At 45.3% G+C, this 13,829-nt stretch overlaps 1 protein-coding gene across 5 annotated transcripts; it reads right to left on the reverse strand.

Annotated features, from left to right (window-relative positions):
• Positions 1 to 2,962: 2,962 nt before the first annotated feature.
• On the reverse strand, positions 2,963 to 9,448 carry tardbpa (TAR DNA binding protein a). Of its 5 annotated transcripts, XR_007959857.1 has the most exons (7): positions 8,716 to 9,447; positions 7,617 to 7,780; positions 5,803 to 5,943; positions 5,432 to 5,602; positions 5,247 to 5,331; positions 4,255 to 4,388; positions 2,963 to 3,598 (listed from the first exon to the last, which is right to left on the reverse strand). XR_007959857.1 is itself a non-coding variant. In XM_052051490.1 (5 exons), the coding sequence occupies exons 1-5, from the start codon at positions 8,954 to 8,956 to the stop codon at positions 4,846 to 4,848; spliced, it is 1,203 nt and encodes a 400-aa protein (XP_051907450.1). In that variant the 5' UTR covers positions 8,957 to 9,448; the 3' UTR covers positions 3,687 to 4,845. The 5 variants fall into 5 exon arrangements, 3 of the variants coding, with proteins under 3 accessions (XP_051907450.1, XP_051907441.1, XP_051907428.1); XR_007959856.1 differs by having other exon boundaries at positions 4,255 to 5,331; positions 5,432 to 5,615; positions 5,801 to 5,943; positions 8,716 to 9,448; XM_052051490.1 differs by lacking the exon at positions 2,963 to 3,598 and having other exon boundaries at positions 3,687 to 5,331; positions 8,716 to 9,448.
• Positions 9,449 to 13,829: the final 4,381 nt, after the last annotated feature.

The raw sequence follows: 13,829 nt of genomic DNA on the forward strand, positions 1-13,829 counted from the left end.
TCGAACCCGGAACCTCTGCACTGTGAAGCCAACGTGCAGTGGCCATGTGTTTCTTAAGACAGAAAGATGGTCCAGGTCATTTGGATGAGGTTGAAAACTAAATCAATCAAAGTTAATATATGCTTAACAATACAGTTTGAAACAAGAGAATTGTAGTTTGTCTCATTTATAATGAATTTTGTATTTTTTTTTTCAAACGTGTACTGCCCCCCTCAAAATGATTGGAACGGCCAGGTCCTTTGTTTTGGTTGTATACCGAAGAATTTAGTTTTCAGCTCAAAATATGAATTAAAGAACAACGTTCACAGGTGCAGCTGTTACAGCGAGATGTGTTGAAAATTCCGGACAGAGCATCCAAGTATTGGAACATACGTAATGCGGTTTTAGCCGAAAAAACGACCATGTATAGTAAGGCGTTTTTACCCCCAAAAAACAACCATGTATAGCAAGGCGTTTTTAGCCAAAAAAAAACCAACGATGCATAGTAAGGCATTTTCAGGCGAAAAAAATGACCATGAATAGTAAGGCATTTTCAGCCGAAAAAAATGACCATGAATAGTAAGACGTTTTTAGACGAAAATAACGACCATGTATAGTAGGGCGTTTTTCGACCCAAAACAGACCATGTATAAGTAAGGCGTTTTTAGACGAAAAAAACAACCATGTATAAAGGTGTTTTGAGCCGTAAAAAACGACCATGAAGAGTAAGGTGTTTTTAACCGAAAAAAAAAACGACCATGAATAGTAAGGCGTTTTTAGCCGAAAAAAAATGACCATTAGTATACATGGTCGAGTTTTTTTCGGCCAAACACGCCTTACTATACATGGTCGTTTTTTTCGGCTAATAACGCCTTACTATACATGGTCGTTTTTTTTCGGCTAAAAACACCTTGCTATACGTGGTCATTTTTTTGGGCTAAAAACGCCTTACTATACATGGTCGTTTTTTTTCCCCCCCCCCCGAGTTAAAATGCCTTACTATACATGGTCGTTTTTTCGGCTAATAACGCCTTACTATACAAGGTCGTTTTTTTCCCGGCTAAAAACACCTTGCTATACGTGGTCATTTTTTGGGGCTAAAAACGCCTTACTATATACATGGTCGTTTTTTTCGGTCAAAAACGCCTTACTATCAATGGTCGTTTTTTTTCCGGCTAAAATTGCCTTACTATACCTGGGCGTTTTTTTCGGCTAAAAACGCCTTACTATACATGGGCGTTTTTTTCGTCTAAAAACGCCTTACTATCCAGGTGTGAGTGTGAGTGCGAATGGTTGTTCGTCTCTGTGTGCCCTGCGATTGGCTGGCAACCGATTCAGGGTGTCCCCCGCCTACTGCCCGGAGACAGCTGGGATAGGCTCCAGCACCCCCCGCGACCCTAGTGAGGATCAAGCGGTTAGGAAGATGAATGAATGAATGAACACCTTGCTATACGTGGTCATTTTTTGGGGCTAAAAACACCTGGTCGTTTTTTTTCGAGTTAAGATGCCTTACTATACATGGTCGTTTTTTTCGGTCAAAAACGCCTTACTATCCATGGTCGTTTTTTTTCCGGCTAAAATTGCCTTAACATACCTGGGCGTTTTTTTCGGCTAAAAATGCCTTACTATAGATGGTCGTTTTTTTCGGCTAAAAACGCCTTACTATACATGGTCGAGTTTTTTTCGGCCAAACACGCCTTACTATACCTGGGCGTTTTTTTCAGCTAAAAACGCCTTACTATCCATGGTCGTTTTTTTCCCGGCTAAAATCGCCTTAACATACATGGTCGTTTTTTCGGCTAAAAATGCCTTACTATAGATGGTCATTTTTTTTCGGCCAGAAACGCCTTACTATAAATGGTCGTTTTTTTCGGCCAAACACAGCTTACTATACCTGGGCGTTTTTTTCGGCTAAAAATGCCTTACTATAGATGGTCGTTTTTTTCGGCTAAAAACGCCTTACTATACATGGTCGAGCATTTTTCGGCCAGAAATGCCTTACGACACATGGTCGTTTTTTCGGCTAAAAACACCTTACTATGCATGGTCGTTCATATACATATATATATGTATATGTATATATACACTGTATATACATATACAATACAAGCATTGTATATATTTTGGATCAGAGGAGGATCCGCTTTTCTCTATTCATTGGCCTTTCCATCACTTTGGCCGAGGTTATCAGCGATGTCACGTCCTAGCTGGGTGTTTCTTCACAACGTTACTCTCAACACCTGCTGTTGGTACCCTTCTGTTCGATTTCTGTTGCTTGCTCAGTACACCAGTCATTTTGTTTTTCTTCAGAACACTCCAAATTGTTGTACTGGCTATTCCCGGTGTTTTGCGCAATAGCTTTCATTGATTTTCTCGTCTCTCACCTTCAAAATGGTGTGCTTGTCTTCCTCAGAGAGCTCTCTGGTTTTCGCGTTTGCTTTTAACAGCAAATGCGAATTTCACAGATGACGCCAAAATCCCACAAGCACGAAGCTTAAAGCAATCAATCTAAGAGGCAACTGAAACAGTCGTGTTCCAATACTTTGCCCTCTTGAAAAAGTGGGCGACTTCAATTGTAAGGTGCGCAGCCCAAAGCTGTTTTAACACGTCTAGATGTAAATTCCGTGAAATAAAAACTGCTCTCTGGGGGCGGGCATATTGATCCATGTTTTCCCCAAAACGTTTCTCTAACGTATTCGGTGCGGTGGATACCCACGCAATAAAATAACTATCCACCATTTTTAAATTAGTAGTCTCAATTCTCCACTAGGTGTCGCCACCGTTTCTTTTCATCCCCAACCTTGGCTATGCACATTTCCTTTGTCCGCAATTTTTGAGGGTGACAACAATAAGACGTCCAAAGTACACACGTCACGGTACATTTACTGAAATAGTATTCCTATGTTTAAACAACCATCAATGCACATATCCACGAAAGGATGGACTACAGTTAAGATGGGAAAATGATGAAATAAATCAATAATTAGGTTTGAAATTTAATCTCCTGGAACATTTCCATCTTGAAACTTTAGTTTTCGCAAAACAAACATCAAGCAATGCATTTCAAAGGAAACTGACATGGACGTTTACAAAGCAGCCAGCATCAAGCGCACAAAATGGTCACTAAAGACACCCGAGTCACCAGCAACGGTATCAAAATAAAGAATGACGCAATGGAAGTGGACACAAAGAACAGGCTCAGAATAAAGGGAGCTTAAAGTGTTGTAAAAATAAATTTGATTTTCACCTCCAATGACAGACGACAGGTGAACAACTCAAAAGCATTTATTTTGCCACAAGACTAGATGGTGTCCGTTGTCCAGGTGATTCTTTTCACGCGCACAATTTGTGTGCACCAAATTGGACTGTACAATGAAACAAAAAGAAAAACACACCTTCCTGTTGCTAGAATAAATGGGACAGGTTTTGGAAGATGTCAGTGTGACGTGGGGCCAACTAAACATTAGAGGGTCCGAGGTTCCTCGCGGGCGGGATGAAGATGAAGATCCTTCTCCGGATTTAAGGCATTCGTGTAGAAATTCCATTGTGGGTTCTTCCGCGGTCTTCAAGTCCCCCCCGTGAGTGACTCCTGGTTCCGATGTTCCGTGTCCGAGGGCCCCTATACATGTGAATTAAAGCGTTGGCAGGTCGATTAATGGACAGGGGGCGGGGAGGGGAGAAGAAGTCACTGTGAAGAGTGCATCATACCTAGTCAAATTCTCCTTTTATTTCAGATTCAAATCACAAAACATAGGGATGGGGGTTGGGGGGAAACCCTCATTCAAAACTCAAACTTTCAATAGGAGCATATCAAACATTTGTCAAGTCGTCAGCACACTTTCAAACGCTCAAACAGCAGCAGTCAAATGTCAACACACAGAGGTTGCCTAGGTAACACAGAAAAGAAAAAGCACACAGGCAGACACACAATTCAGTTTGAACTGGACATCGAGAGGACAGCTTGAGAGGGATACAAAGTCTTAGCATTTGGAACCGCCTTCTAAAAGGACTACTTGGGCTGGCAAATGATGTCCTTGTGATGACACACAACACTCGTACAAAAGCCACTGCTTCGTCCAACTCTCGCAGGCATTTGTCCCTTCCAAAAAGGAAAAAAAAAAGAGAAAAAAAAACAGAATCCAAGCAGTCTCTGCTCACTCGCGCTTTCGTTCACGTTGCACTCGTTCGTTCGCTCGCTCCACATCAATTTCCACTCATCGATCTCAGACAAGAAGTCCACGACAAAGGGAGAGGAAATGAGAAGGTGACACCCACCGTGGAGCACAGTAAATGCAGAGTGAAGCTTGTGTGGTGTTGATGGCAAAGCGTTTACACGTGATACTGAGATCTGTAGAACATTGCCGCCAGTGAGGCGCTTCCTCCCGGGAGCGTGCGAAACAGTTGGTTAACTGCAGGAGAGACGGTCGGCAAGGCGTTTCCATCAGATCAGTTCAGAAGGGGAAAAAAACGTTTCAAAAAGGAAATGAAATACAAATGCAAATCATACACGAGACGAGGATATCAAGCCCACTTGAGAGGTACTCGCGCACGCTTACAAACAACGGCGCATGCACGTTACTTTTGGAAAAGCAGCTAACTAAAACCATTCCTGACTAGTGTCACACATATTTCGACTGGTTAACAAAAAAAGGCAGTTTTTTTTCCTTCTTATAATGATTTTTTTTTTTTTTTAAAGAGTACTTACCAGATGAGCCTAGACCAGGGCTGGGCAACTTTTGAAATTTCAGTACAGTCTCTGAGGGCCACGCTAAACTGACAAAAACCTCCAACGAAACGCTTTTCCTAATTTTGACGGCGCGACCCGAGCCCTGGCCTAGGCCGACAACGCAACCGCCGCCTACTTATTTACATGCCCCAATTGGAAGACTTTGTCTCCATGGAGGCGCCAAAGCCAGAGCCAAAGCCGCTGCCCGAGGCCGAGTTAGTGCCGGCGGGCCAGCCCAGGCTGGCTGTGGAGGGGCTGCTGTAACTGGTGCTGGTGGAGCCGTACGTCTGATCCCGGGTGGTGGCGGCCGCGCCCCCCGCCGCCGTGCTCATGCCCTGCTGGTTGGCCAGCATGCCCATCATGCCCCAGCTGCTCTGCAGCGCCGCCTGGGCGGCCGCCACCATGGCTGGGTTGAGGCCCAGGGCGCTGAAGTTGACCCCGCCCTTCCCCCCGCCGCCCGCGCCCAGCCCGCCGCGACTCGCGCCGTACGCCTGACTGAAGCCGCCGGCCCCAAAGCGCCCTCGCTCCATCATTTGCCTACTATTGTTGTGTTTGGGCTCGGCGTTGGAGATGTGCACGCTGACACCCTTGATGATCAGGTCTTCTCCGCACAGGGCCTGGGCCACCTGAGGACACAAAACCAGCACGGGCATCACGCCGGCCTTTTGGGGGGGGGGGGGGGGGGCGGAGCTCACGCGCTCCCTGTGGACGGGTGGTCGGCCATACCTGGTCGTCGGCGAACGTGACGAAGGCGAACGCCCGGAACGGCTTGGGGATGAAGACGTCTGTGACTTCTCCGTATTGCATGAAGTACTGCCGCAGCTCATCGGGGGTCATGTCCTCAGTGCAGCGGCCCACGAAGATTTTACGACTCCTCATGGGTTCATCAGGGAACGCCTGGCCGGCCAGCACATGCATAGGTAACAGTGAAAGTAAACACCTGTTCGTCCATTCGCGCGGGACAAAATGTAAACATGGCTTCCATCTATTCAGCCTTACAGCATAAGCCTGCACATTCATATGGCCTCCACAAATTAGTCGCAAACATTCCACTTGGTGGTGTTTTTTTTTCTTTCTTTTTGAAGTTTCACTGATACCTTTGAATTAGGGAGCTTGCAGTCGCACCATCGTCCGTCTATCATGTGTCTCTGAGAAATCACTTTCACCTGGGTTTCATATTCAGTGAAACGCACAAAGCCAAATCCTTTGGAGTTGCCAGTGTTGGCATCCCTCTTGATCTGGAACAGACAAAAAGTTGCTCCTTGGTCACCAGAATTCTCCCGACTGCCAAAGTGAAAGCTCAAAATCAGGGCAAACGTGTTTGGCTGCGCACTCCTTTGTTATTTCAGAACTGCTGCAATAATTGCAATTTTCCAAACTAATGGAATATTCATAGTTTCCACCCAATGACTTGTTGAGCGACAGGCCTCAAACTGTCATTTTGCATTTGTGAAGAACGAAACGATTCGTGGTGGCGAGGTGTGCCTGCAACTTGGAACGCAAAATGTTGGGGCACAAAACCAACTAAATCGAGACTTGATGCATTTACTGGTGAAGCCAACTCAGGTGAGAGGGGAAATGTATATATTATTATATAGACGAGAAATGGAGCGTTCCAGTTGCGATCAATTCAATGCCCTGAGAATGAAACGGCCTGGACGATTGGCAATAACCACAAGCGTATAGTAGCACGACATGGTTAAAATGTTACTCAGCCAAACTGCCAAGTAAAATTAAAATTGGGCAGCGAAATATTCGTGTTTGTCTGTTAGGCAAGTTCCTGGTTGGTGGATGAAGACAACCAGAATAAAAGGTGCCATTAAAGGGTTCGACATCAACAGTGAGCTGTGGGTGGGGTCACTATATGGCAATAACTTTACATTCCGGCAATATTCGGGATAAGATCGAAATTCCAATTTCTTCAACATTCAGAATAACGCGTGTGAGCGGATAGTTACTCCCGTATTGGAATAACCCTGATTTAAACGGCAACGCGCGGACATCATGACGCAAATCGATGACATATCCACTTGAGTTTCGCGATAACTGTTTTACCTCCGTTTGTCTATTTCCGGCAAATTTCGCATTTGTGGACCCCCGCGGCTCTTGCATTGCGTGCGGGTCATCAGTTATAAAAGTCTATCAGTATGGCGCAGAAGAAAAGAGAGGCATGTTGCAAAAGACTTTGTGTCGAAGAAAGAAAAGCAAATCAGAAGCTCCTCAACTTTTTTGATTGGGGGGGGGGGGGGATTGAGTCCACAAGCACCACATAAGCTCATTATTTGATTGATTTCGACTGCCTGGCGGCGGCCCGGTAGTCCAGTGGTTAGCACGTCGGCTTCACAGTGCAGAGGTACCAGGTTTGATTCCAGCTCCGGCCTCCCTGTGTGGAGTTTGCATGTTCTCCCCGGGCCCTGCGTGGGTTTTCTCCGGGTGCTCCGGTTTCCTCCCACATTCCAAAAATATGCATGGCAGGCTGATAGAACACTCTAAATTGTCCCTAGGTGTGAGTTTGAGCGTGGTTGGTTGTTTGTCTCTGTGTGCCCTGTGATTGGCTGGCAACCAATTCAGGGTGTCCCCCGCCTACTGCCCGGAGACAGCTGGGATAGGCTCCAGCACCCCCCGCGACCCGAGTGAGGATCAAGCGGTACGGAAGATGAATGAATGAATGAACGACTGCCTGGCATGTACACGAGCACGGCGGCTGGGGGCGCGGTTGCCACCATCTGGGAATTTAAAGGGGATCTTCCCTGGAAATGTTTTGTCGTTTATGCAGTTCTGCGGGGCGGATGTGTCCTACTGTAGTTTTACTCCGACAAACTGTCGTGAAAATGGCCATTAAGACAACTTTGTAGCTTAAAAGTTGAGCACAGCGTTGTACGTATTACGTTAAGTTGGATGGCTGCAGTACCTGTACCATGATGACCTCTCCAAATGTGGTAAAATATTCTTTCAGGTCTTGTTCTGTGGTTTTCCACGGCAGGCCGAGAACAATAAGATCTGATGTCTTCTGATAACCCCTTTTGACTTTGACGGCCGAGGCAGCATCTATTTCCTCCATCTTTCTTTTGTTATCTGCAGAATAAGACGTGTTGCTATAAGGATGAACAAGCACGGCGGATCAATAAATGACAAATGTACACACCTGCAAGACATATGATGTGCATCAGCAATTTTGTCTTGACGCAAACAAGAGCACTCAGTCAGCAAAGGGCACTTTGAACACGTACCGTATGTGTAGTTATTATTAAATGTATGCTATAAATGTGTTTTTAAAGGCAATTAAAAACTTTTTTGGGGGTCTTTTATTAAAACAGGCTGTGATTTAGTGAGAAAAGGAAAATGGCAGCTTTAAAATGACAAGAGTTGTGAACTGTATTACTACACAAGATTATTGTATTGGCAAGCGTGCTTAATGTTGTGACTTTATCCAGACCTGCGATTCTCAACCCACTGCCAAAAAGGACCCAATTTTACTTTATTGATCTGAAAAATATGTTTGTACGAGAAACAATGCCCCTTGATTCATCCAAGCCAGTTGGGTACAGTGACAGGCAGAAAAATAAAGGCTCTTCCACTAGATGGCAAAAGGCAAAATTAACCTCGGTATTCATTTTACCTTCATAGACGTCTTTATAGAAATAGGACACAAGGTACACATAAAACCTAAGTGTAATTGACACCTACCGACCCCCCAAAAATTTGCAACTACCTGCAATTACTGCACAATGTAGGGAAAGCTCCTTTTCCATTAGTCAAAGCTACGCCTGACTAAATGAATCGACTAAATGCTTGATGTCAAAGAAATGCTTTTGCATCCATTATTGCTTTGGTCTGACATCAAAAACAGACAATGTAAATGGGTGTAGTACAACATCTTACCATTCGACAAGTTCTTTAGGAGCCAACGTTGATTTACTACATGAGACCTTTTTAAAATCATCGTCATTAGCGGTATATAAATAAAGATGCATTGGGCAAATCCAGCACTGTTATGTACGCGGCCTTACCTTTGGGGTAGTTGACAACGTAGACCAGGTTTCCCCAGTCACTCTCGGGAGCATGCAGGACGCCCTCCACAAGCCGAACTCCGCGCATGCATTGAGATTCGGGGTTTCTGTAGCGGAGCCCGCACGCCCCTGGAAACTGGGCCGCAACCGACGACAGCAGAACCGTGCCGTCGTCTTCCGACGGGATCTCCATCGGCTCCTCGTTCTCATCCTCGGCCACCCGAATGTACAACTCGGACATGTTCTCTGAAAGGCCGGTAGCCAGCTTGAAGCCTCTTGATGCTACCTCGCTACGAGGAAGCTACACACGCAAAAGAATGCGCTTGAGATCACTCTTCGAATTTGCTCCCCCCTGAAGCAAATTAAAACGCAAAAACTGCCGAACGACGACACTCGTACAACTATGAATGCTCGAACGTTTGATTTTCTTCAGCTGCGAGGGCCAAGAAAGGCGTCACTTATCTCCTTTGTAGCTACCGAAGCTAGCAAACTCGACAGGGCTTGAAAAATGAATGAGCGTCCACTCTTGCTGTGGAATCGCAGTCAACAAATACAAACGCAGTCTTCTTACCTACGATCTTGCGGTCAAATCAATGTGATTGGGGTATAAATAAAATTTCGGAAAACGACGATGGAACTGAAGTTCAACCTTTGCTACGCACAATGCACGCAATTAGCAACTACACGCGCCACCGGCTACCTCCGGAGTTAGCTAACAAAATGGCTGTTGGGGCTGACGTCATCCTAATGAGTCTGGTGGAATTTTACAAGGATATAGTCGACGTAGATGCCGCGTTAATACAGATTTGTGCAACGTCATTGTTACCATGTTGGATGTGGCTAGGTCGACTTCCTCGTAAAGTTTAAAAGCCGTTTTGACCCTTTTTGAAAGGGATCAAAGAATCTGATTGAGCGCTGTGCGATTGTAAGCTTTTTATCAAATCTTCTTGGGACTTTGAATCAAATGTTTACAAACCACGATTGTCACAGTAACCTTTCATTCGAGGTCAACTTCAGATAACACATAAGGAACAGCAATGTAGAAACATTTTTCTTATTCTTTGTTAATTTCTAAACATTTTCACACAGTTTAAACTGCAGCAATAATTGTAATACAACTGCAGGTGTGCAGAAAGTCCTTGAGTGCTTTAACGTGTCTGGTGCTGTGGAATATTGATCAATGACAATTGTTCAAGTATGTACACAGTGGAGCGAAAATGATCCTTGCGGTATTACTGTTCCACCGGAGTGTGCAAAAATGCAAAGAGCTACTGTTGATTTGAGTTACTGTTTTCGGAGTTAAATCCATCTGCGAAGACACCGCGCATTATGATTTCTCACAAAAATGAATAATGATCAACAATTTAGCAAGGTCATGAACTAATTAAGGTCAATATGCACCACTTTTCGATACTATTTAAGTACATTTCTGCAGGTGTTTACATTTTCAAATGATCACCTCTGCAACATTCCTAGGAAATCACAATCACATCACTGGAGGAGTTTAAGTATCTTGGGGTCTTGTTCAGGAGTGATCGACAGGCGGATCGGTGCAGCGTTTGCTGTGATGCAGACGTTGTATCGGTCTGTCGTGGCAAAGAAGGAGCTGAGCGAAAGGGCAAAGCTCTCAATTTACCGGTCGATCTACGTCCCAACCCTCATCTATGGTCAAGAGCTGTGAGTCCTGACCGAAAGAACGAGATCCCGTATACAAGCGGCCGAAATGAGTTTTCTGCGCAGGGTGTCCGGGCTCTCCCTTAGAGACAAGGTGAGAAGCTCGGTCATCCAGGAGGGGCTCAGAGTAGAGCCGCTTCTCCTGCACATCGAGAGGAGCCAGATGAGGTGGCTCAGGCATCTGATTCAGATGCCTCCTGGACGCCTCCCTGGTGAGGTGTTCCGGGCATGTCCCGCTGGCAGGAGACCCCGTGGGTGACCCAGGACACGCTGGAGAGACTATGTCACTCAGCTGGCCTGGGAACGCCTCAGGATCCACCAGGAAGAGCTGGAAGAAGTGGCTGGGGAGAGGGAAGTCTGGGCTTCCCTCCTAAAGCTGCTGTCCCCGCGACCCGACCCCGGATAAGCGGGGAAAATGGATGGATGGATAGATCACTGGCGAGTTATTTTTAGAACAGGCCTAACGGGCTACTCATGTGGTCCTTGGGGGCTACCTGGTGCCCGCGGGCACTGCGCTCTTGATCGCTGATCTATAGCATTGTAATGTGTGAAATAATTACCAAATAAATAATCAAAGAAAACTACTTGTTTAAGTAGCTGGGTGGGCCCTTTAGTGTCTCTGGAGTGCCTGCCCACCCATTAAAGCAACCAATTAACTGTTATTTTCTGACTTTTTTTCTGAAAATGTGTCTGCATGTAAGTGAACCATTCTGAACTTCAGCCCCACGGTTACGAAACAATGGGCCTAGTTACATCGTAACTTCTCTGGTTGCCAGATATTAGCCATTTCTTAATATCAAGAATACAGAGTACTGTCTCGTGTTCTTGGCAAGTAACAGGTTCCAAAGAACGTATGTGAGAACGTCCAAGTAAGAAAGTCTTTGAAGTTGGAACTGCTGTGTTCTCACAAACATCCCCCCAGTTCTGAGGTATTCCCCAAAAAAAAGGTAAAAGGGGAAAAACCTTAAAAATGTCCCATTTAAGTTTGAATACGCTTATTCAGTGCCACCCTGAACCGTGTCATTTTTGCAATATACTAAAACAACAATAGAGGGCACTATTGTATTTGTTTTGGAAAACCCGGATTCGTCCAAAGCACAAGCTTCCTTTTTTTCATACCCACTTCGTTTACCATGTTTTCACCTAAAAGTCGACCGTGGCTCAATTTCGCTGAACTCGGATTCCGCGATTAGATTACCCACGTACTGTGAAAATTACAAATGCGCTTGAGAGGAATAATTTCTTTATTGCAAGTATCATTACTCAGTACGCTGGTTTGCATTGTCTTCTACATATACTGTATATTTATTAAAAAAGGTATCATCCACAAAATGTCAGGAGTTAATGCCCGAACTGTGTAAGGTCTGCCCTTGTGAGGACCCATCCCCCCTACCCCCCATTGTTGTTGTGACCTCCTGCTGTGCACTCAAGCATCTGTAAATGATAACACTGCAGTGTTACGCACTTATATGCATCATATAAAATCGGCCGTGGGGCAGAAAATCTAAACTTCCTTGTGTATTTGGTCCCCATCTGCTCGGTGAATTTATGAGCAGGAAATAGGAATAAGAGGTTCTAAAAGCACAGCACCATCTTCGCCTCTTTCATGTGGCGTCTTCTCGGCCATCACCCTATCTGTAGAGACTCTTAACTTTCTTTACAAAGTTAAAAATCCCTTTCATGTTCCTTATTTTGTTTTAATTTCAGTCACAGCATATGGTTTGCACATCTGGGAGACGCAAAGAGTGGTGCCCCTCCCCCAAACACACACGCGCGCACACACACACACACACGCACACACACGGGCACACGCTGGCGCACGCACACTGCTTCTGTGAAGTGAGCCATATATGGTTTTCATTGTCAATGCTGATAATTACTCATCATTAAGAACAATTCCTTTTTTCATTTGATCGCTTTGAGGTTACCATAGAAGGATGCTTAACAATGCCATTTTTCAGAATTTCCAACATAAATACATGCTGCGCGCACGCCCGTCCTTCGCGTTCATTTAGTCAATTCCATCATTGTGTTAGCGTTATTGATGAGAAAAACTACAATTTTCATTTTTTTTAATTTAAAAAAATGACGACACTCTCTCTCTCTCTCTCCTTCCCTCCCTCAATATATCGTTGATTAGAAAAAATGAAGCAAACATCTAATCAGATAAGGTTTATAACTGATTTTCCAAATGTAAAAACCAAAACGAAACACAAACATGGCAAATGAATGAATAACTCAAACCCAACTTTTCTCACTTGACATTCTATAACTTGGCACTCCCATACTGGTCGGTGAAACGGTGGAAGGAATAACTCGGATGTTGTGTATGTGGCTCTTCTGTCCATTTTCAAAGTCGCTGATTGTGTGGCGATACACTCGCCTAGTTTGTGTGCGGGCAGCGCGGGTCGGTTCCACTCAGTGACGATGTGGATGTGAATGGTCGTTTGTCTTGACATGTGCCCTGCGAGTGACTGGCGACCAGTTCAGGGTGAGTCTGCCTTCCGCTCAAAGTGAGTAGGTACAGCAACTCCCCCGCGACCTTGTCCGGGGTAATAGGTGTTGAAACTGATGGATGTCCTTCTTCTGGGACATCATCCACTTTGAGACCACCAACAGACCGCTGATGGAACAGCAAGCAGCCAATGTAAGTACTGTGACACACAGAGAAGGCACCGAAGCAACGTCTTGGCATGTCACTGACTGTTTTCATTCATTCATTCATTCATTCATCTTCCGCACCGCTTGATCCTCACTAGGGTCGCGGGGGGTGCTGGAGCCCATCCCAGCCGTCTCCGGGCAATAGGCGGGGGACACCCTGAATCGGTTGCCAGCCAATCGCAGGGCACACATAGACGAACAACCATCCACACTCACACTCACACCTAGGGACAATTTAGAGTGTTCAATCAGCCTGCCATGCATATTTTTGGAATGTGGGAGGAAACCGGAGCACCCGGAGAAAACCCACGCAGGCCCGGGGAGAACATGCAAACTCCACACAGGGAGGCCGGAGCTGGAATCGAACCTGGTACCTCTGCACTGTGAAGCCGACGTGCTAACCACTGGACTACCGGGCCGCCCACTGACTGTTTTATTTTTTTGATTAAAAAAAAAGGTTTTATTGATCAATTATTTTATTATCTCCTGTTTACATTCGATCTTGCACTTTGTTTCAGCCGCGGTTGTTTTTGCTCTCCAAACCGAGTCGAGTGAAACACTGTAGCGTCTAATTTAAACGTCCCTGCAAACCCGCAGACAGCCCATTCAACGGGACCCATTGCGACTACAAACATTGAATAAAATCGGACACGTTGTTATCGAGGCTCATTCCGAATCAAAGGCAGTTGATTGCATGTGCAATTAAGCACCTATTGACTAATGATGACAACAAAATCCAGTGAGTTGCTGCTGAGGACAAATGAGTAGCCATCTGTAGT

The sequence above is a fragment of the Hippocampus zosterae genome, chromosome 2, assembly GCF_025434085.1.
Source record: "Hippocampus zosterae strain Florida chromosome 2, ASM2543408v3, whole genome shotgun sequence".
Lineage (NCBI taxonomy): Eukaryota > Metazoa > Chordata > Actinopteri > Syngnathiformes > Syngnathidae > Hippocampus > Hippocampus zosterae.